The sequence below is a fragment of the Numenius arquata genome, chromosome 13 (assembly GCF_964106895.1).
Source record: "Numenius arquata chromosome 13, bNumArq3.hap1.1, whole genome shotgun sequence".
Classification (NCBI taxonomy): Eukaryota; Metazoa; Chordata; class Aves; order Charadriiformes; family Scolopacidae; genus Numenius; species Numenius arquata.
This window is the reverse complement of record NC_133588.1, coordinates 19539690-19560205: the sequence shown is the minus strand read 5'-3', so window position 1 is coordinate 19560205 and position 20516 is coordinate 19539690. Positions and strand designations below refer to the sequence as shown.

Here is a 20516-nt window from a genome sequence, read left to right as displayed (position 1 = left end):
TCACAAAACCTCAGGCATCAAGTACGTGCTTTAAAACACATAGAAAACAGTCTTCCATTGCAACAAATGCTGTCTCACTACCACCTTTCACAATGCAGTCAGGATTTCCTCACCCTACACAGTGAAGAGAGTGGGAAGGGAACTACACTTTTATTTTGTTACATCTGTTCACTTCATTTTAGTATTAATATCTCAATGTAAGGAACATACAGTATAGCCACAAAGAGCAAAATCCAAAACAATACTACTGAAAAAATGTACTTCTGCTGAAGTAAAAGTTGAGGTATTTTTATTCTCACAAAATAGGAGGAGTCCTGTGTGCTCGGGAATGTTTGTTTGGTATCGGACACAATACAAGAGTTTTGCAACATTAAAGAGATCATTTCTCAGCTTTTCTATTGTGAAAACAATAGTAAAGGATTTGGGCGGTAACTATACATTTCGTGCCTCTGAAAAACCAGGAGGGTTTATGGACTTCTGTGTGAATTCACATCTATCATTGGAGCATGGTAAGAAAAACAGGGACGAGAGAGCTGAAGAGAAATAAAAGAGATTTTCTGCCCACGTTGACTAAGAGGTTGTGTTAGTTCTATGTAAGCTTTAGGCTCTGCTTTTTTTTTGGTTTGGTTTTGTTTTTTTAGCAAGGCTCAGTAGCTCTTGCCCCAGAAAGGCTGCTTTGCAATTTTATTTCATGAGAATTCTCAATTTTCTGAGACAGCCTTTCTGTAGATTTATTTACTGCTTGCACCTGTTTTCAGCTAAGTGGGCCCTAAAGACCCACAGTCGTTACTTAGTTCAGCACATGCATTTCGCACCTCGTAGCCCTGTGTGCCGAGGCTGTGCTTGTGTACTTTACTCCCGACCTTCCACAGTGCATCTGCACAGGTGTGATTTACAGCCCTTGTTGGTAAACCCAGGTCAGCTTTAAACTGGGCTGCCCAGGGAGCAAAACTTTGTTTGTGTCAATAAAACTGGTCTGGGATGAGTCTGCACTTTTTATGCAATGAACGGAAACAGGTGCCTGGAGCACAAGGGATGGAGTTGAGTATAAGTTATCTCCTACCTTTATCTGTGTGATAAAGGTTTCCTAGAAGCCAGGGGCAGAAGTACTGTGCAGTAGTAAACGCTGCACTCCCATTTGCCTGCTCCAACGCTGTTGCAAATTCTCTCCCCGTCTCCGCTTACCTTGGACTGCTTCGGTTCCTGGCACGGGAAAACTGTTTCCGTGCGAGATGGAACTACAAGAATCCCTGCTTGTGACTTGGCTTCCACCCCGATGGGCATGCCTGCCTCGGCTCCCTGGTGACCCACAAACTGCGGGAGGGGTCCTTGGCTACAAAGCCAATGCTGCGTACTCTGTGTGCTGTGTACTCTGCTTGCTGCTCTTTCCTTTTCCTGAAATGAACTTCATTTATCTCCATACACAGTTTATTTTTCTATCTCCTGATCTTCACTGATTTTACTAAACTCTCTCCCGTTTGCTTTCCCTTTATTTTCCCCTTTCATTTACTGTTCTATTTTCCAAGCCCTACTCTTCAATCTTTCTTTGTTCTGCGCACTTTTTCTCTCTCAAGTGCGGAACGTCTCAGCCCACATCCCATCCGCAGTCCCAGAGAAGCAGCCATTCTGAAAATATCACCAGTGCAAACCAGTTTCTGCAAACTCTGCCGATCTTACTTACAGTAAGATAACAAAAAAATGGGATTTTAGATCCCTACAGCCTTCGCTGTAGATGCTTTTTATGGATCTACAGGTATGACCTATACACCCTGAGAATGTGGAAACCCTTGCTCCAGTGCCACAGATGAAACTTGTGGAACCTGGAGACTGTGCTACATATCTGGCAAGTGGAATTCTGGAATCTTGTTTGGCATCCAATTTTAAGAGAACATTTTGCAGCTTACCCTCCATCAGTGAATAATGCGTAAGTCAGGGACCAAGCCAAAAAAATCCTGCCACACGATGATATTTGCCGCTTTATACTTTAATGCACTGCTACCTTTCTTGATTTCAGTAGCTGAAAAATAGAGACAAATACCACATGTATAGGCTCATAATTGCATAAGAACTCACATTTTGCCTCAAGTATGGATGGTAGAAAAGTTTAGAAGTCTGCATTTAAAACAGGGTCAGTTTGGTTTTTACTCAGCCCCTGGTGAGCATTCAACGAAGCTGGAGTGTATAAATCTCAAAGTTTATGAAGCCAGTATTTGGACAGCTTTAACACTGTCTCTTTAGCATGTGGCAATCTCGTGTCAGGATGTCTCTGGGATGGGACAGAGGATCAGAGCACTCACCCCTAAGTAGATGGGGGTAAAATTTTTCGACATTTTCCACTGTCATTTATTTTTAGCACTGTGCCTGTGCAGTTCCACTGCACTCCTCTGCATATACTTACAACAGAAGCATATATTCTTGCATATACCTACAATGCTGCCTGTTTATCTGCTTTTAAAAGGAGTGGTACAGGACCTTAGGGGAATTGTATGTGCAATGAAAATCTCTTAAGACTATTTTGAGATTATATTCCCCTCACAAAACATGTTAGCTAAAACAAAACACTTACCAAAGCAGCCGTTGTACTCACAGTCTAACCCTACCTCCCCAGTTCTGACTGGCAACAGACTCTGGGCAGAAAGATGCAGAAAATCCCACCCTATTTCTTCTAATAAAGCAGAGAAAGAAGTTCTTGACAACACTGAAATGAAGTGTTCAAGACTTGTTCCCGGCAGTCCAAGTGCACATCAGCTGGTAAAGGCTGGAATAATTCTGGTGCAACCCAATCTCTCCAGATTATGTACCACAACAGTCAGAAATATACTCTCTCTGTCACAAACCGACTTACAGAGCAGAACGTTCATTAGAATACAGAGCATTTCTGTATCTAAATCAGATCAAAACTTCCATACCATCACGGTTACACTCGACATAATAGGACAGTTTTACTCGCAAATTAGGTCTTTATTGATGTCACTTTATTAAAACGAAGTTGCTGCTACATTCTGTCTTCAGTCATGGGGAAGCCACAGAAAAGCCCGGGTAGTAGGGAAATTTGGTAACTGTGTTTAATGAGTGAGGCTTCTGTTGTAGACACAAATCCAGGAAAAAGTAAGGATCACAAAGGGGAAAAGGATAAATTGGAATCATTACAGTGAATAATTGTAAATATGACAACTGTGAAGAACAGGTGAAAAGAAGGGAAATGCAATTTTATCCTCAAAATTACTTCAAGTAATTTCTTTTACTATCCTAATAGTTTGCATATTATGTGCATGTTTAGACTGTAAATTATAACTCTGAATTAACCTTCTTGTTTTCCATTCTTTTGTTATTTGTCTTGTCAAACATCACCTTTCTCCAGAACTCTACCTTCTTTTCCTTCAGCTTTCTGGCTTTCTTCTGTTTTAGATTTATCTCTAAGTATTCTTCATCTAGGTTGTAAGATGGCCATTCAACCAAACCCTCTCCATTAGGATTTCTATAAACAACAAGAAAGAAAAGAGTGAGTGCCCTTTTCAGTCACAGGGAAATTCAATCACAGAAGTTAACACTGAATCAACAAACCAGCTAACTCACTAGGGAGTCACTACGAACCAGTAATGCCCTGTCATGGATCTCATGATTCTTACCCATTCCGAGCAAAGTTTGCCCAGTACTTCATTAGAGTTCTACTCAGGTTCTTTTCTTCCTCTGTAACTTCACCTGAGAGACAAAATGCAAAGTAGTATTATATGTGGCAGAAATCAAAACAGTTCTGCTACAGAAGCAGCATTTCAGTCCGTGAAGATGTTGTAACCATTTACTGATTGCAGCAGAAGCAACGTTAGCAATACAGCAATCACCAGCAGAAGACTTCAGCACTCTTTATGAATGAGATACTGCAGATTGAGGAATTAGGGTACCAGAAAATAAGATGATTTGCCCCTAGCTTTTCAGCAAACCAGAAGCAGAATGAAAAAAAGAACCCATGTGTCCCGAGAGCCATTACAACTCAAGGAACGGGCCACGTGGTTTAGTTTCATAGATCTCATTCTAGCTTTGTGGGATTGAAATTCTCCTTATTCAGAGCATGACTAGGCAAAGATTTTGTCATTCCGATACAAGACAATGTCATTCCATGTCTCAGCACTTCAAGAATATTCATTTAAATATAGCTACACATATGCCCACTGTATCAGCCAGGTGAAAATAATTTTAGTTACAGTTACAGTGTGTTATTAATTATAAATGCATCTCAATACATCATGAAAAACATTTGCTATTTTAATGCTGTCAGTAAATTCAGGCAAATAGAAAAAGAAATGTATAGTGTTTTCTAGTGTAGGATAACATAAGTAAAAAAAAAAAAAAATACAAGCAAAATAAGAAGGCTCTAGTAACAGATTAACGAATGCTTTTACAACGTAGCTGGACTGCTCCAAAGTTCAATGGAGTAAAAGGAAATACTTTCATTTATGTAGGCTTTGACACAGACTATGAACTACTGTGCAAATGACAAAAAATAAAAGCAGAAAAAAATTAATTCACTCAAATAAGTAAAACATCTATGGGTTTTTTTTGGCAAAATTAGAACTGCTCCTAATTTGTTTCATAGGAAAGAAAATAACCAATCCTGAGTATCATTGTTTTAGGCATATGCAATTAAAGCAAATTGCTGGATTCATAATAGTCCTGAGGACGTAGCATCTTGTATCTGACTGTTCAATGACTGGCACATTCTTTTGGACTGTAGCAACACGGGATTCTGCCTGAAGGAACCAGAACTTCCAGAATCCCATGAGAATGCCCAAATTGATGAGGCAAAGGCAATTTTGAGAATACACCCTTAATCCTTTCTCAATGGACTGTTTCCATTTTGAATAAAATGCTTAAATATTAACTGAGTCACAGGAGAAAATAGTCCTTGACCTAACCATTAGATTTTCATGCCAAAAATGAAACGCTAGAGTTCCGAGCTTTGCTCTAATCAACACAACTGGCACACGATCTGCAAAAGAGACCGAGTCCCCCATTCTCTGGAGCATGACAGCCTGGGGGATTTCCCAGAAAAGAGGGAGATGTTAGCTTAAATTCCTCAGGAAAAGAAGACAGCCTAGATTTCCTGCTTCCCAAGCACTCTGCTAATCCCCTGCAAGCTGACCTTTCCTTCAGTTTATTTGTCAAATTGGCAAATTCATTAACAGTGCTGGTTTAACTCTAGCAAATGTCCTATTTGGTAACTTGTTGACAACATGTGTAATGTACTGAAATACATTCAGAAATAGCTTCAGAAATAGCAAGCTGTATGGGATAGACAGTGGAGAAGATGGTAAATTAGTGTTAAACAAATTCCAGCAGGAGAAAGGGTCGTACTTTGGTCCCACTGTTAATATACGCACTTTAGCCTGATTAGAATGGAAGTAGCACTACGCAACAGAATAATGCCCATGTTAGGAGAGTAATTTTTAAGTGAACATTGACTGTTCTATTCCTTACTGCGCAGCTGAATGTCACCAGCCAGATATGGTCCTCCAAAGACAAAGCCGACTTCATCTCCATGATCAGCTCTCACATACTCTGGTTTACTATCCCAGTATGAAGTGGGACGATGCTGGTATTCAAAGAAGTAGGCAGGAGCTCCAGACTCTAGAAGACGTAACATTTAGAGACTTAAAGAAGAGATGCATAAATTACAGCTGACATCAGCTGTTTAAAATATTACTTTAGATATGCCCAAAGCTTTATACTGGGCATGTTTTTCATGTAATGTTACATTCTAATATGTATTTTTATTTTTAATTTAAAATTAAGAACTCACACCACTTACACATGAAAAAAAAATTAAAAGATTCATCCCAGGAAAACTTACAGAAAACAAAACAACATAAAATTATTTTCCAGTTCTGGGTATTTTGGCACGGCTTGTCTACACTTAAATACCAGAAAACCTCCAGACTACAGAGCTGCTGACTTCCCAAGCAGCAGCGGACCAAAGGATAAATTCCAGGTTGCTTTAATATGTTTTAATTTTTAAGCCTGTATACTTCAGTTACCAAACATTTACCTGTGTTATCACGCTCTACTCTCTAAATATTGTGACTATGAGTGCAAGCGCAAGAGGCTATGACAAAGATAAAGGAGTACATACACTTGATTCACCCTGAAGTTCCCAGTGGAAATTTCAAGAAGGGCTGCCTACACGCGACAGGATTTGTGTCTACATCATTTGATTCAGCATGTAACACGAGGTTCAAATATCCTGCTGGTATCAATTAGCTCACCCCTGTGATAATTCAATGCTTTAATGGCTGGCATGACAACTCCTACATCCCCTAGCAAGTCCAGAAACCCGTCCCGTAGCTCAGCAGGATCCTCTGTGTTTCCTAGATATTCATCCACTATCGCAGGCAGAAGCTCTGATGGTACAAACTAAGAGAAACAGGGGAAACAAGAAACAAACAGAAAAATTATCACTCTCCGAATCAGCAACTAAAAATACCATCTTTTAAATTTCAGAGATTCTGCAAAGGCACAAAGGTCCAGGATGGCAGCCATGTTGATGGGAAACCATGATGGCAAATAAAACTTGTTCAGACTTTTTGTGGGGAAGAAAAAAAACCCCAACACCAAAAAACCAAACCAAACTACCTCAGGTCAAATTTGCAACAGATTTATATGGGTTACAACTCTACAGGAAGATCCAGCAACTTCTCCTGATAATACCTTTGGCTTCTGTTTTCTTCAGGAGAAAAGAGATGGGAATAACAAAAGTAAGTTCTCTGAGTTCTGAAAGATTTATGGACTATTAGACTCCAGAGCAAGACCAGTGGGATCTCCAAACACAGCTTACGGTTTTAGGGTTAGAATTTGCTGCTTGAAAGATACACTTTCAAAACGAGGAGGGCAAAGTAACTACTTTAAAAGTTATACTTAATAATGTAAACATATTGAAAAATCCTGCCTTGAAGCCCATCAACCAGGAGGATTAGCCATCAGATACCATAAGATTAGAGACACTATTACAATAATCCTACATACAAATACATAAGATAAAAATGTTGGTTCAGAGGTGTAGAAGGAAAAAGGAATTTCCCCAAATCCCAGGCCTGACTCAATCCTATTTCTGTGTGACTCCATACACTGTGGTCCTGTCAACTTTGCTGAGACTCTCCCCAAAGCATGACATGACCTCAAGCCTTAGTAACACTATGATTCAAGCAGAAATGAGAGAACACCAAACTTCACGTATCTGTTATATGCATTACAAAGAGATTTCACTTCTCAAATGAGATTGGTGCAGCAGTACTTACCAACATTGGCAGTAAAAACTCTAAAGTGGAAGTGATTGATTTTTTATCTCCTATTTCCTTCAAACCTGGTATTTTTGATGTCTGCACAGAATAAAATATAATAAAATATGGTTAGTGACATTCAACTTCTCCAATACTTTTAACATTGGAACTACATTATTCCACTGTATTCCTACTACTGGTGTTTATTTTTGAAGCATCATATCATATGCAAAAATGCAGCATAATGCAGCAGCTGTCTTGAAAAGCTTGTATTTACTGCAGTAAATGGTTCCTTGGTGAAGGTTTCTACATAAACCTCTCATGCTAAGTAGTTTATCCTTAAATCAACACATGTTGTTAAGAAACTTATAAGACTAGAAACCATTAGGTCCGAATTGAAGCAAAAAGCTGTTTCTGTCTCAAAGGCCTATTTTCCCTATGGTAGGGGAGATCTTAAAAGTCACTGGCAGCTTCTCTGTCTCTAGTCCAATTGTTTGAACTGTTTGAAGTAAAGATAAGGCAATGCTGCTCCTCTTTTAGAGCATTCTATAAAATGACTCTTCTGTCTGCAAAATGAATCAGAATAGATTTCACTTTACATTTTTCTTTTTGGACTCAGTACCAGCACACTCCCAGAGACACACAGTTACTACAGAGATTCGGAACAAATGCTTTGTACTACACAGATGAACAGGAATAGGTAGGAAATGAAGAAAAGAGGACAAGGAAGAGAGAGGACACAAATCCACCTCCTGCAGCTTTGTGCACTGTGTAGCAACTGCTCACTTTTTGGAGTTATCCATGGAATTCATATGAGAAAGAATTTATGCACTGACAACAGGTTGGACACCTGCATTATCCCCATCCTCTGTCCCCAGATGAGGCTTTCAAACGCTAGGTCTTTCTGCGTGGTAACAAGGGACATAGGGGCAGTGACATAACCAGCAGTCAGAGCTCATAACGACACACAGGGTAAGCTGGTTAAGGTGATAATGTCACATTTTTAAACATTCTATGTATCAATCCTGAATACTGTGTGTTGTGAGGGAAAGGACTGGTTTTATTTTTCTTTCAGTAATAGGCCCTCGACTGCTGCTTTCTTCTTCCTCTCCTTGCCTGGATGAGGGATTAAAATTTTAGGATGAGATAATACTGTATAAAATTGATGTTCCAAGGATGTCCATGTAGTTTAACTTGCGGGATGAAGTCTGTCTCATTGTTTTGTGACCAACTGGTTCTGGGCCACTACAGAATCATAATGCAAGCAAAGTTTACCTTATATATATTTCCAACACCGCAAAGCCCTTTGGCCATACTCAAAAGGTGTCCTACCAGCAAATACCTTCTCAGAGTTGCCTGCCTCAGTTAACACAAACACTCAAAAAAATGAAGAATAGCCATAAAATTACAGATCTAATATTCCAGCCAAATTCATTGTTGGTGACTCCTATCATGAATGGGACTGCATTAAATTCTTTGCCAGCCAATATCTCTTCAGGTGACTTGTGAAGAAATACTCCATCCAAAACTAAGGGTAGAAATGGGATTTCCTGAAGGACGAGAGAAAACAAAAAGATCAAATTACTTGTTAATAGTATTTTCCTTTTTTTCTTCAAATCATATAATAAAATGCCCACATTTAATGTTCCAAGTGCAAAAGGGGCTTTAAGAAATCTGAGTATCTACAGCCACTGTAACAGAAATTCACAGCTTTGCACAAAAGGATAAACCAAAAGCCTGGTTGGGCATGGTATGGACTAACGTAAGGGTTCCCCGACACTGCTGCTTCTAACTGACATCAAAACATATGTACATTCAAGTCTTGCGCATAAATTTACAGGTGCTGTGGCACTTCACTAAAAATTCTAAAGGAAATTACGTGAAATTATTTCAATATTTAGGAGGTATTTTGACAAAAATTAAGAAAAATCAACTTTGGAACAGGCCAACAATGAACTCCGGTCAGAGGTTGAGCTACGGTTTTGCAAGCGTGCCATTAAAAAAATCTGTCAGTAAGTAGAGTCTCACCTACCGTAGTGTTAAAGACTATGTCGTCTGCTTCCTGGTTCCTTAAGCAGTTTATCAGTGAGGATGAACTGCTCATCTCACACTTAAATACACTTGCAATTTTCTGAAAATTATTGACAAAGACAAAAACTGTTAGCTCTGAGGTGGTCCTTAAGGAATTTATCAACAGAAAACTATTATACACAATAGTCTTATTTAAGGGCAGATTTAAGTGAGCTTGATCGATCTTTGAGTAGTTTATTTTACTAGAAATACTAGAGTTTGATCATGAAGTGAAATCATTCTGGTATACTTAATTTTCTCGCTATTTGTCCATTCACTGTTCTACAACAAACCTTGCTGTAGAGATAGTATGAGGTTGTAACATAAATCAAATAAGGAAAGAAAATTCAGGAAATCGACGTATGAGAGATTCACATTATTACTACCTGCCGTTTCAGCAGGAGAAATGAAAAGGTACTTACAGAGTGGAATGTAATTTTTCATTTTGTTTGTTTGTTTTAAATTAATTTACTTCAAATAAAGACCCTCTGTAAAAGAATAAAAACTGAATGCCCTTTCTAGATTCTAAATAAACTTTCCATGATAAATGTCATAGTTACTGTATAAGTTACAGTGTGCACGAAAATGGACATATGCCCAGCTTGGCATGTGTGCAATTGAAAATACCTAACTTGGCCCACAGATATTATAATCACACAACTGTACAATCTATTTCCAACACCAAACGAGACTGAAAATAAATAGATTATTTGAATGAAAATTTACTTAGCGCTAATCTATATATTTATAGGTAGAATGCATTTGATCAACTTTGTTGCATAACATGCAATCAGATTTTCCCCTTTTCTCTTTTAACCAAATTATCAGATATAAGTAATATCCTACTGTAGGTTATAAAGACTTTAAAATGGAAAAAAATGAGCCTACCTTAAGATCTGATGAAAGAAGTAAATCTTTAACAGGGGGGATTAGAATTCCACTCTCTGATATTGCTTTATGAAAGAGACCCTTAGACAAAGGAGATAAAACCTGCCAAGAAGGGAAGAACAGAAAGCATTTATTCTACATTAGGGTCCTTATCCCATAACTTTATGCTTGACTAAACTGCTGGATTCGGTGGGGAATTACACATTTTTATGTGCTTACAGGGGAAGTGTCCAGACTTAGCCTAAAGCACCATTAATTTTACTTTCAAAAATCAGATTAAGCATGAAATATTACACTAATTGAGTTTTTGAAGACTTTTTTTTAAAGACTTTACTTTTTAGTGTGTCTACGGCATACGTACATGTGCAAAAACAGAGCAAGATCCTGCAGATACACCAAAGAGCGTGACAGATCCTGGATCTCCACCAAAGGGTTCAATATTTTCTTGGATCCACCGAAGAGCTGCCACTTGATCCAAAAATGCCCAGTTCCCACGAGCGTGTTCATCCCCAGTGCTGAAAGAAAAACATTATAAGCCGAATTCTCAGGAAGAGTAAGAGTTCTTTTAATACTAGAATAAAATAAATCTCACCAACCTACATTCTGCACAAATTTGGCCGAGGAAAGATCTGTATAGCTGCTGACCTAAAGCCCTTCATAGTCAGATCTAAGCCCCACTGACTTACCTGTCTCTACTGTTTGTTCACCCACACACAGATGGATCCCTGGCCTTTAGTTTTTGCTTCACACACCAAGGGATGGAAGCAAAGGCAAGAACAAATGTCCTACCCAGAACCAAAGAAGCCCACCTGTGATTTGATAGTGGCTACAAGCAAATGACAGTGCAAATGGAATTTATGGACATTTCTTAATGTTTTTAAGTCCTGCTGTATGGACTTTTTATGGACATTTAAATCACTGTATGGACATTTAAATGGACATTTAAATCACTGTAACAGCGAGAAGCTGGTATAGAAGTTCGGCTGACTTAGAAAACAAAAGTACCCAGGCTTTAAACACCATAGGAAGTATTTTGTAAAAAGTGAAATAGGTCATCTTACTTGAAGAATCCAAGGAGTCCAAGTCTGTACTGAATTATTACTACCACAATGTTCTCATAGGCTGACAGTGCAGAACCATCATACCTAGAAGCACCACCGAATATAAAATTGCCTCCATGGATCCACACCATTACCTTGGAGAAAAAAAAAGGGTGAGACACGCTTTTATACATTACTTGGTACATTTCATTTGAAAAAGGAAGACCACATCAGAGAATCAGGAACTCCAAATCACCGAAGACCAATGGAAGCTGAATGGTGGACTTTGAATTTTACATAATAATATTATTTTTGCTACTGCAGCACCACATTTTCAAAAGCAATTAACTGACTTAGGAGCTATCATTAGGTGTGACTTTATGCAACACAAATCTGTCCAATGGGTTTACGTACAGGTAACTTGTCCTTCCTGTTTGAACCAGCAGGGCTGTAAACATTCAGATACAAACAGTCCTCAGAAGTTCGGAACTGCAGGTGTTTTTCTTTAAAGTTTCTTTCAGCTGTTTTCAACATGGACAGATCTTGAGGACATCTTCACAAAAGAAAGGAAACGTGACTATTAGTAATAAAAATGCAATAGCAACCACATAACAACGGTAGAGAAAACACACTTTCTGTGGCCCCACAGACTGAATTCCCACAGGGTGCTCAAACTTTGTGTTACCTGTACACAGTTAGAGGTGCAACCTGTGCAAGCACAGCTCTATAGTTGTACTTAAAAAGCTGAGTTATTTCAGCACAGTTTAAATAGAAAACTTGATCTCCGAAGAAAGGAATTTCTTGTGGTTTCTGGTCCCTCAGTTCTAATGAAATATTTCAGTACTGGCAGCATATTCACTGCCAGCCAATACAAGCTCCTTACCAAAAATCAGACTTCTGTACCCTAATAAACACGACAACACTGACAAACGTGAGCAGGGCATATACACAAATGAACAGAACGGCTCTCACAGTGGTGGGTAAGAAGTTGCATCTCTCAGATCATCCCAGGGTTCAGGGGGTTCAGGTGGGGAAAACCTCAAGGATCCAAGAGGGGGTTTTGCAAAAGGAATCCCAAGGAAAACATTTACAAGTCTGTCTGTCCCCTTCACATTTGTTTGTCTCCCTTTGAGCCGTCCAAGTGCGATAGTCACTTCTGGCTCAGCACCTTTCTGTCCTAAGCAACACATAAGGAAAAAAAAAATAAAGTAAATTGCACCTTCGTAATTATCAGAAAGACTTTTCAATAAAGCATTTTTTACTGACTGTTTGATTTAGAAGATTTCAGCTTATTCCTTTCCATTTTGCTTGGTTTTCATTTCGCTTTTGTGGAATGACAGACACCCCCTGGCAAACACTCCTATAGCTGGCTCTGCCCATGACAGTGGGAGCTAGGTAATTAGTCACTGTGCGAGATCACAAAGCTTAAAAACAAATTTCAGAGCAAACAGCAACTGCCAAAATCATCAACATTTTCTAAATTTATCAGCCAACCAGATCTTAAAGAAACATTTTGTTTAGATAATTTGAAAATGTTTTCCTTTCTACTGCTTAAGACAAAGTTTTATTTTCATAAAATCATCACAGAAATGGTTTCATCTCAGAAAATCAGTAATTTTTGCAGCAAACTTATTAGGATACTTTTGCAGATTGCTAATAAAAGTATAAGAGATGGACTGCCTTAGAAAATCACTGTACTGAAACTTGTCAGTTGCAACAGCAATAGTAACAGATCTTGCATCTCACCTTCTGCTCCGCAAGTGATGAATGTTATACTACAAAATAAAGCACAAAGCAAAGCGATGTGGCTTTGAGGAGCCATTTTTCACCCCCGTTTGGACTCTACCTGTTTGTATGCGGAAGAGAATGGTACAAAGGTCTCTGCTGAGGGCATTCAGAGCAGGGAGTGCAGCTAAATTCCCTTTTGAACATGCAGTGCACTAAGCACTTTCAGAGCTGTACTTGACACAGAGCCTTGACGCAATCCCTTAGCGAAAGACACCTAACCATTACCTGATCCTGAGAATGGGCAACCTGAAAATGACCCATAACCGTCTGTGAACAACAACAAAAGGTCTGATCATAGTTAATCTGCTGTTAATCCTAACAAGCAGAGAAAACAGTGAAGCTCCAAAGAGGTTGCAGAGCTGTCAACATTTAAATTTTTGTAAAAAATCCACAAAACAACAAAAAGCTCACCAAAAAACAGGATTACAGATTAGAAATAACTAGAAAGTAGCAATTAAAAAAAAAGAAAAAAAAAATATAGTTAATTCTTCCAGAAGTTTTAATGGGGGCTAGCACATCTGTACCTTAATCAACATTTTATGCACTTTCCAGCAGGGTCGCCAGCCTCTAAAATAGTTCTTTGTTCCTTCTTGAATAAAAATAAGACTCCTGCACTTTTCAAAATTAAGAGGGTGATTAAAGTTGAGGGTCAAATTATAGCTTCTTCTCTATAAGTGGCCTCAGTAGAGGTGAGAAAGCAAGGTCTACTTACCAGCACCTTATGGGGCATGCACTTCCCTCAAACAAGTGGGAAAGGGCCATAACCTCACCTTCTCTATGAAATAGCTTCCTACAGTGGTAAAAGGCTGGCAATCCAACAGTTTTCACTTGCTGACTGAAAAAGTCCTAAAACATTTTGTAGTTTATAAAGCATGACATCTCTCAATCTGGATGACTGGCCCCAAGCAGATCAGCCTCAAGGCCTCCTTCCTGCAAACCTGGTCCACCAACCCCCAATCTTCAACTGGCAAAACACCCTCTTCATAATGGGTCTTTGCCTTCCCACCTTTGATGTGGAAACATCAGATGTCTCAGATCTCCCAGATGAATGGTGCCATCAGCTTCAGGCTCCTCTGCGCTGCTTTCACTTAATCTACCTCCAGCGAAGCCAACTTCTTCATCACAGATCATGGTGTAAATTCATCCTGCTTGGGAAACAGGCTTGTCAGAGAAAGTCAGCCCTTCTTTAACAAAAAGGGTGGCAAATGAGATGATAGGTAAGACAAGATTTTCAGTGCAAGAGACTGCAGAGCTACTTGCTATTTCTTATACAGTTCCTGAGTCTCTGGGTTGCGGTAGCTTTGGAAAGTGTGCCAATTTCTCATTAATTTCACCTAGAACTGTGGAAATACACATGGTAGAACATAACATATAACATAACATAAAATAACACCACTAAGTCAGCTCAGTCAGCTTTGTATTTCCTAAGCAGCCAGAAAAAAGATGCTTACCAACAAAATTTATCATCCAAAACAACATACACTAATTGAAAGACCAACTTAAGATAACAAAGGAATAAATTAAGTGAACTTTAATGTAAATGTAATCTATATATTAATTGAATATAATACAAAACAAAGATGAAAGCACAGATAAATGGAAACTTTCCTCACAGGTAGTTTGCTTGCCTTATTTAAAATCTCAGCAGATGCGTAGGCACGTCAGTGACCTTCAGAACAGGCCCCATGGGGGCAGACCCCATCTGGGCCAACTCCCTGCCGTCTGGAGCGCACCTGAGGTGACCACCATTTCTGCAAGGCAGGGCTGAGCAACAGAACACAAATATACATCTTTTCTGCCAGCTGTAACGTCTTTTGAGGCAGGAAGTCTCAGCTCCTTCCAAACCCTCCTCTCTTTCTGTCAGCTGCCGGGGAAATGGCCACCCTCCGCCTGGGGAGCACCTTCACCTCTCCTCACCTGTGACCGTGACTTGATGTGGCAGGCACAGAACAAAACAAATCCTATACAGGTCATTTTTTGCGAAGAGAAATCAAACATATGGCAAGGAAGCTAAAACAGATAGTATACAGTATGTTTACACAGCAGTATGTGCTTTCACCCCGTTATGAAGGGCTGTATGAAGGCAAAATATGTCGCCCTTACACTGTATCACTTCAGTTTCTGTAAGTTTGCAGGGTTTTTTAGCTAGTTTGACTTCTCCAATTAATTAAAAGAGAAAAGAAAGAATTTTCAGCAGGAACATTTTGTAGTTAACAGGCAGTTTAATGCACCCATCCCTGGCAGCTCCAGAGGCCCCTCACAAACGGGACCCTCTGCGAGGCCGCTGGTGCTTCCCCTCAGGGCTGCCGGTCGCCCCCCTTCCCCTCACGGCCGCCCTCCCCGAGCTCCCCGGCACACCCTCCGCCCGCAGTTCCGCTCCTTCCCCACAGGAGAGCGCTCCCGCAGCGGAGAAGCGGGGATCGCCCCCTCCCCACCCCCAGCAGCTCCCGGTGCGGCGGCGAACGGCGTCCGGGCTCCTTCCGGCCGGGCGGGCGGCAGCGGAGGCGGGGAGCGGCCGCCATGGTGGGCCCGGGGCCGGGCGGCGGGGCGCCGCTGGAGAACGCCAACCCCCTCATCTACCGCCGCTCGGGGGAGCGGCCGGTGACGGCGCGGGAGGAGGACGATGAGCTGCCCGACTCCATCGACGACCGGGAGATCTTCGATATCCTGCCGGGAGCGGGGGGACCGGACCGGGCCGGGCCGGGCCGGGCCGGGGGGGGTGCGGGACCGGGCCGAGGCGGTGCGGGGCCGCTTTCCTTAACCCGGCACATCTCATCCGCTCCATTAACGACCCCGAGCACCCCCTCACCCTGGAGGAGCTGAACGTCGTCGAGCAAATGCGAGTGAAGGTGAGACCCGACCCCGCTCCAGGGGCTGGGACCGGGACATGCCCGCAAACCGCAGGGCAGCGCAACCTCTGTCATTAACTTAATTATTTTCCCACAGCAACCTACCGCAGCTAAACGTGGTACTTAAAAAAATGCCCGGGGAGCCATCTATAAGCGGCAAAGCGCTGCCTCGAGTTGCATTTGACGTTAAACGCCGCCTACTGGTTTGGGGTAAAAGCGGTGGGTTTTTGTCTAGGGGCAGCGTTTGTTTTTCCGCAGGTGAATGACGGGGAAAGCACGGTGGCGGTGGAGTTCACCCCCACCATCCCGCACTGCAGCATGGCCACCTTGATCGGCCTCTCCATCAAGGTCAAACTGATCCGGTCCCTGCCGGAGAGGTTCAAGGTGAGTCACCGCATGGCGCTGGGGAGCGGGAGGGGGAGGTGGCGTTTGAAAAGGGGGGAAAAAACCAAAAGCTGACTAACTTACAGTGAAAAACAACCAGCCTTTTTTCATGTTACGGGTGGGGGAAGCACCCCAGAAAGCAGAGAGGGCAGTGGGCTGAAATAAGGATGCAGAATTAGGGTGCTGTGACAGTCGGGACACGGGCGAGGGGGGCATGGAGGGAAGCACCCGCATGGGGGGAGGAGAGTGGGAGCCTCACCCCCCCCCCCCGAAGGAGGCTTCAGCAGGTGGGAATGCACAATATTCTGTGATTTCAGACTCTGTTTTACTCTGCTGTACGCAGTAACTGATATTGGCAAGAATGTCCCTTTTTTCAGTCTTTTTTTATTGTCTTATTCAATAGTTTCAAGTTGAGCTTCCAATGTTGTGTTGACTTGTCCCCTTTTTCTTTTGCAATGCTTTTTAAGCTGGATGTTCACATAACACCAGGAACACATGCCTCTGAGCATGCAGGTAAGGTTTTTAGTGCTCTGTTGTGTGGTCGTCTCTATTTTTATTTTTTTTTTTTTTTAAATCTTGCAAATTCGAGAGGAGAGAGATGCCCACACGTGCAGAGCAGCTGTGCAGTGTCTGGGACTTTGTGTGTGTCAGCTTCTGGGGGATGTCACGGATCAGGAGTGTGCAGTGATGACACTGGGGTATGTTCTGTACTGTGCTTCAAACAGCTCCCCGGGCAACCTGCGCTCTCATCTACTCGGTGATTTGCTGGGGTCATGGAGGACTCCAGAAAGGGGGAGAAACTGGGGGGAAGTTTCTGCTGGTGTTACACCTACCCACGCGTAGCTCCCTGCTGCTGAGTCATGAGCACCTCATTCATTTAACTTGCAATAACGTGCAAGCTTTGATTTTTAGACTGCAACTCTGCAGCGTGCTTGGCATCTGCAGAGTTATTAGCCCGCCTGAGAACCACAGCAACAGCTTGGTGATGTGCCTCAGTGTAAAATAATTTCAAAAAGACATTGTATACCAATGTTTTGACTGGTTTCTTGTGGTGTGTTTTTTTTTCTGCACAGTTAACAAACAGCTTGCTGATAAAGAACGCGTAGCAGCTGCTTTGGAAAACTCTCACTTATTGGAAGTGGTGAATCAGTGTTTGTCTGCTCGATCATAACTGCCCGATGAGGAAATTGTTGGTGTTCTGCTGTGCCAGATTAATTTTGTATATAAGTGGTGATGCTGGTGTTAGCCTATACATATACCTATGAGCAAAATAAAACTACTTGGATTTTCTTAAAGTAACTGTTTCATTACTTCTACAAAAATAGTACGTATCTTACAGGCAGCTACAAAAATATAATGCAGATTGACTTAAATTTTATTAGTCCTTGCATAGGTAGGATTTTTCTTTAAAAAGATTTGTCTTAACCTGTGTTTAACTGGTTTCTCACTATCCAAAATTAGTTATAAACTGTATTTTAGAAGTGGATTTTGCACACTGGACTCTACAAGTACACCAACTGGCAGTTAAAATCTTTACATTCCTATGACTGTTTTGGACTGCTACTATAATTTTAGATGCAGATATCAAAAAATGTGTAAGTTTATGTGTGCAAAGTTGTAACAGGTTTTAGGAGTAAGTGTAAGCCTTTTTAAATCATCTGCCTGGTTTTTATTACACTAACTTGGATTAGCCAAATGTGGAGGGCTCTTTAGATGTGTATAAAAAGTGATTGATTTTTAATGACTCATTACTTGTGGTAGGAAATACAGTATCTTTAAGGTAGGGGTTTTTTTTCATCCACCTGTGACAATATAGGAGAGAGTCATTCATGGTTTCCAGTATGAACAGTCCAGCTGCCATCTGCTGAAAGACTCTCTTGGCAAAGTTTGACACTAAAATGACAACTTTTGCTTTAAACATACTGAGATTTCATAATAATAATAGGTAGCCTATGCTTCTGCTCCGGGAAATGTGGCATTTAGTAAACTATTGTCTTTGGCAGAAATTGACAGTAGAAAAATTCATTAAGATAGAATTCCAGAATTACAAAAGTCCAAATGAAAAGATGTTTCTAATTGTGGACCACGTGGAAAAATAACCTGTTAAAGAAATCCTATCGGGTATTTTGGTACCTGCACACATGTAATGTTCCCTTCATCACTCATCTGGAGAGTAACCGATACACTTTTTATAAAGCAGATTGCACTCACCTGTTTGATGGTAACGCTTTATACTTCAGTGGTGTTTTCTCTTGGAGGGTCTCAGATGCTATTTTAAAAATGGTGAAGCTTATGAGCACCACGTAAACCACAGCCTCGCAGTCCAGTCTGGTCTGTGTTGAGCAGCTGAGGAACCCGAGGCAGCAGTGAGCCAAGTGGGACACCTAAAGTCACGTAGCAAAACAGGACAGAAATCAATACAAATCTTCCTGTTTCAGAAATGAGGCCCCCAGTTTGCACAGGGCTTCTACAGAAAGTCAGCCTTAATCTGCGTATTTGCCTTAGCGTCCTTTGAATGGTCAGCACGTGCTTGGATATATGAATGAAACTGTAAATAAAGACAATATTTATGTAGTATTAATATTGGGAAAGGAGCAGAACGACCTAGCTGTTAATGCCGTCTCTGCTCTCTGCCTCTCTTGCTGAGTCACTGAGCTGATTTGTTCCGGCATTGCCAGCATTGGCACCACAACTGCAACTTCAGCCGTGGCGATGGATGCAGGCGGCTCACAGGCAGCACACCTGGTTGGTTTGATTTTGTTTTCTGGATTGTTTTTTTTTTTTAATAGAAAATGACAGATTTTGGGGAAGAAAGGAATGCAGATATGTGCCAGGGGGATAATAGAAGGATGATTAAGCTGCCAACAGATTGTTTCAACCTGCACTCCAAATACAGAAGGAATCAGGAAATTATGCTTTGTTGAATCTCTCTGCTTGGCTTTCACCACTACATAATAATATTGTTAAATAATTTATTGGGCTGTTGGCACTTGCCTCGTGAAGCACATCATACAACCTGGGGGTGCGCTTTGCACCATTTACCTTCCCAGAGAAGCAACAGTATGGGGTTAGATTGTTTAAATTTATAGTATATAGCTGGGGGTTGACTTTTCAGCAAAGGGACTCTATTGTGGGATATCAAAGAAAAGGTCTGACTTCTGCTGCTTAGGGATGGAGAGTTCTGTTACTGCGCATCTGGCATGTTTGTTTAAGTGATGTGGATGTTATATTTATGAGTTGATGGAAACAACAGTAAGGACAAACCACCGTTACTTTGCTGAAGATAACGGGTCCTCCTGTACAGGCTCCCTCGGCTTGGGTACTTGCTCAATGATAACATACTGCCAGTCCTAGCAAAAATCTTCCCTTCCCTCGTTTTGACAATCGTTAGCTGGCTCCTGCTGTACGGAGATAAAGTGGGAGAAGAAAACATTAATTGGCTACAAATATTTATTTTTAGACTTTTTATTTTTCCAAAAAGCTACCCCTAAATTTAGCCTCTGGAATGCTTTGTAATAGGACACATTCAATCAGAAACTGTGACCCTTTAGAGCAGCTGCGTTGAATACAAACAGCCTCGTTCAGGAAAAATGCCAGCAGCAGACATCTGTTTCCCATTCCTGGGCTCTGGAGGGACTTCCAGGGGTGGCTGGATGGCACTCACAAGCTCTGCAGGGCAACTGGTTTTGCTGTGGGAGCTCCATAGGGCAACTGGTTGTGCTGGGCGCTGCCTTTGAGCCCACAGACCAGTGCGGTGGGTGCATTGGTGCTTTTGTGGTCCCACCACAGACCTCTCCCCTGCTGATCCCTGCTACCACCCATCTCAAACTTCTCAAGACTTTTCATCCCCATCCCCCCCCCCCGATTCTGTGAGTGGCAGGGAAGCAGCTCAGCAGCTCTGTATGCAACAACACAACTGAACTGTCCGTGGAAGAACTTCACACTTCTCTGGCAATGTTTCTTGTGCTCCTTGGGTGGAGCGATGTGTACCACACGCTGGGAACTCTTAGTTAAAAAAAGCTATTTCAGTCGTCTGGCCACGCTTAAGATTGATGTGTTTACCTCAATAAAGTGCTTTGATAAAGATCTCCCTCTGGAGCTTTGATTTATAAACTACATGTTTTACAATGTGGGCTTTTTTTTACAGCTGTTAAAAACATTTCCCTTTAGCCTGTCAAGCAGACAAATACACCGCTTTCCCTTTACGAAGTGTAGTGTTTGGTGCA

General features: G+C 41.4%; 2 protein-coding genes across 3 annotated transcripts; one reads left to right on the top strand and one right to left on the bottom strand.

The window, feature by feature from the left end:
• Positions 1-2944: 2944 nt before the first annotated feature.
• Positions 2945-18927, bottom strand: LOC141471334 (fatty acyl-CoA hydrolase precursor, medium chain-like). Of its 2 annotated transcripts, XM_074157823.1 has the most exons (14): positions 18502-18927; positions 14064-14202; positions 12242-12446; positions 11684-11822; positions 11291-11424; positions 10591-10744; positions 10230-10331; positions 9304-9402; positions 8681-8821; positions 7290-7370; positions 6261-6408; positions 5476-5625; positions 3630-3702; positions 2945-3478 (listed from the first exon to the last, which is right to left on the bottom strand). In XM_074157823.1, exons 4-14 carry the CDS (start codon positions 11801-11803, stop codon positions 3289-3291), a joined length of 1392 nt encoding a protein of 463 aa, XP_074013924.1. In that variant the 5' UTR covers positions 11804-11822; positions 12242-12446; positions 14064-14202; positions 18502-18927; the 3' UTR covers positions 2945-3288. The 2 variants fall into 2 exon arrangements, with proteins under 2 accessions (XP_074013924.1, XP_074013923.1); XM_074157822.1 differs by lacking the exons at positions 14064-14202; positions 18502-18927 and adding an exon at positions 13016-13091.
• CIAO2B (cytosolic iron-sulfur assembly component 2B) lies at positions 15554-20371 on the top strand. Its single transcript, XM_074157824.1, has 5 exons — positions 15554-15719; positions 15827-15906; positions 16165-16290; positions 16758-16803; positions 17364-20371. Exons 1-5 carry the CDS (start codon positions 15578-15580, stop codon positions 17459-17461), a joined length of 492 nt encoding a protein of 163 aa, XP_074013925.1. The 5' UTR covers positions 15554-15577; the 3' UTR covers positions 17462-20371.
• The last annotated feature ends 145 nt before the right edge of the window (positions 20372-20516 follow it).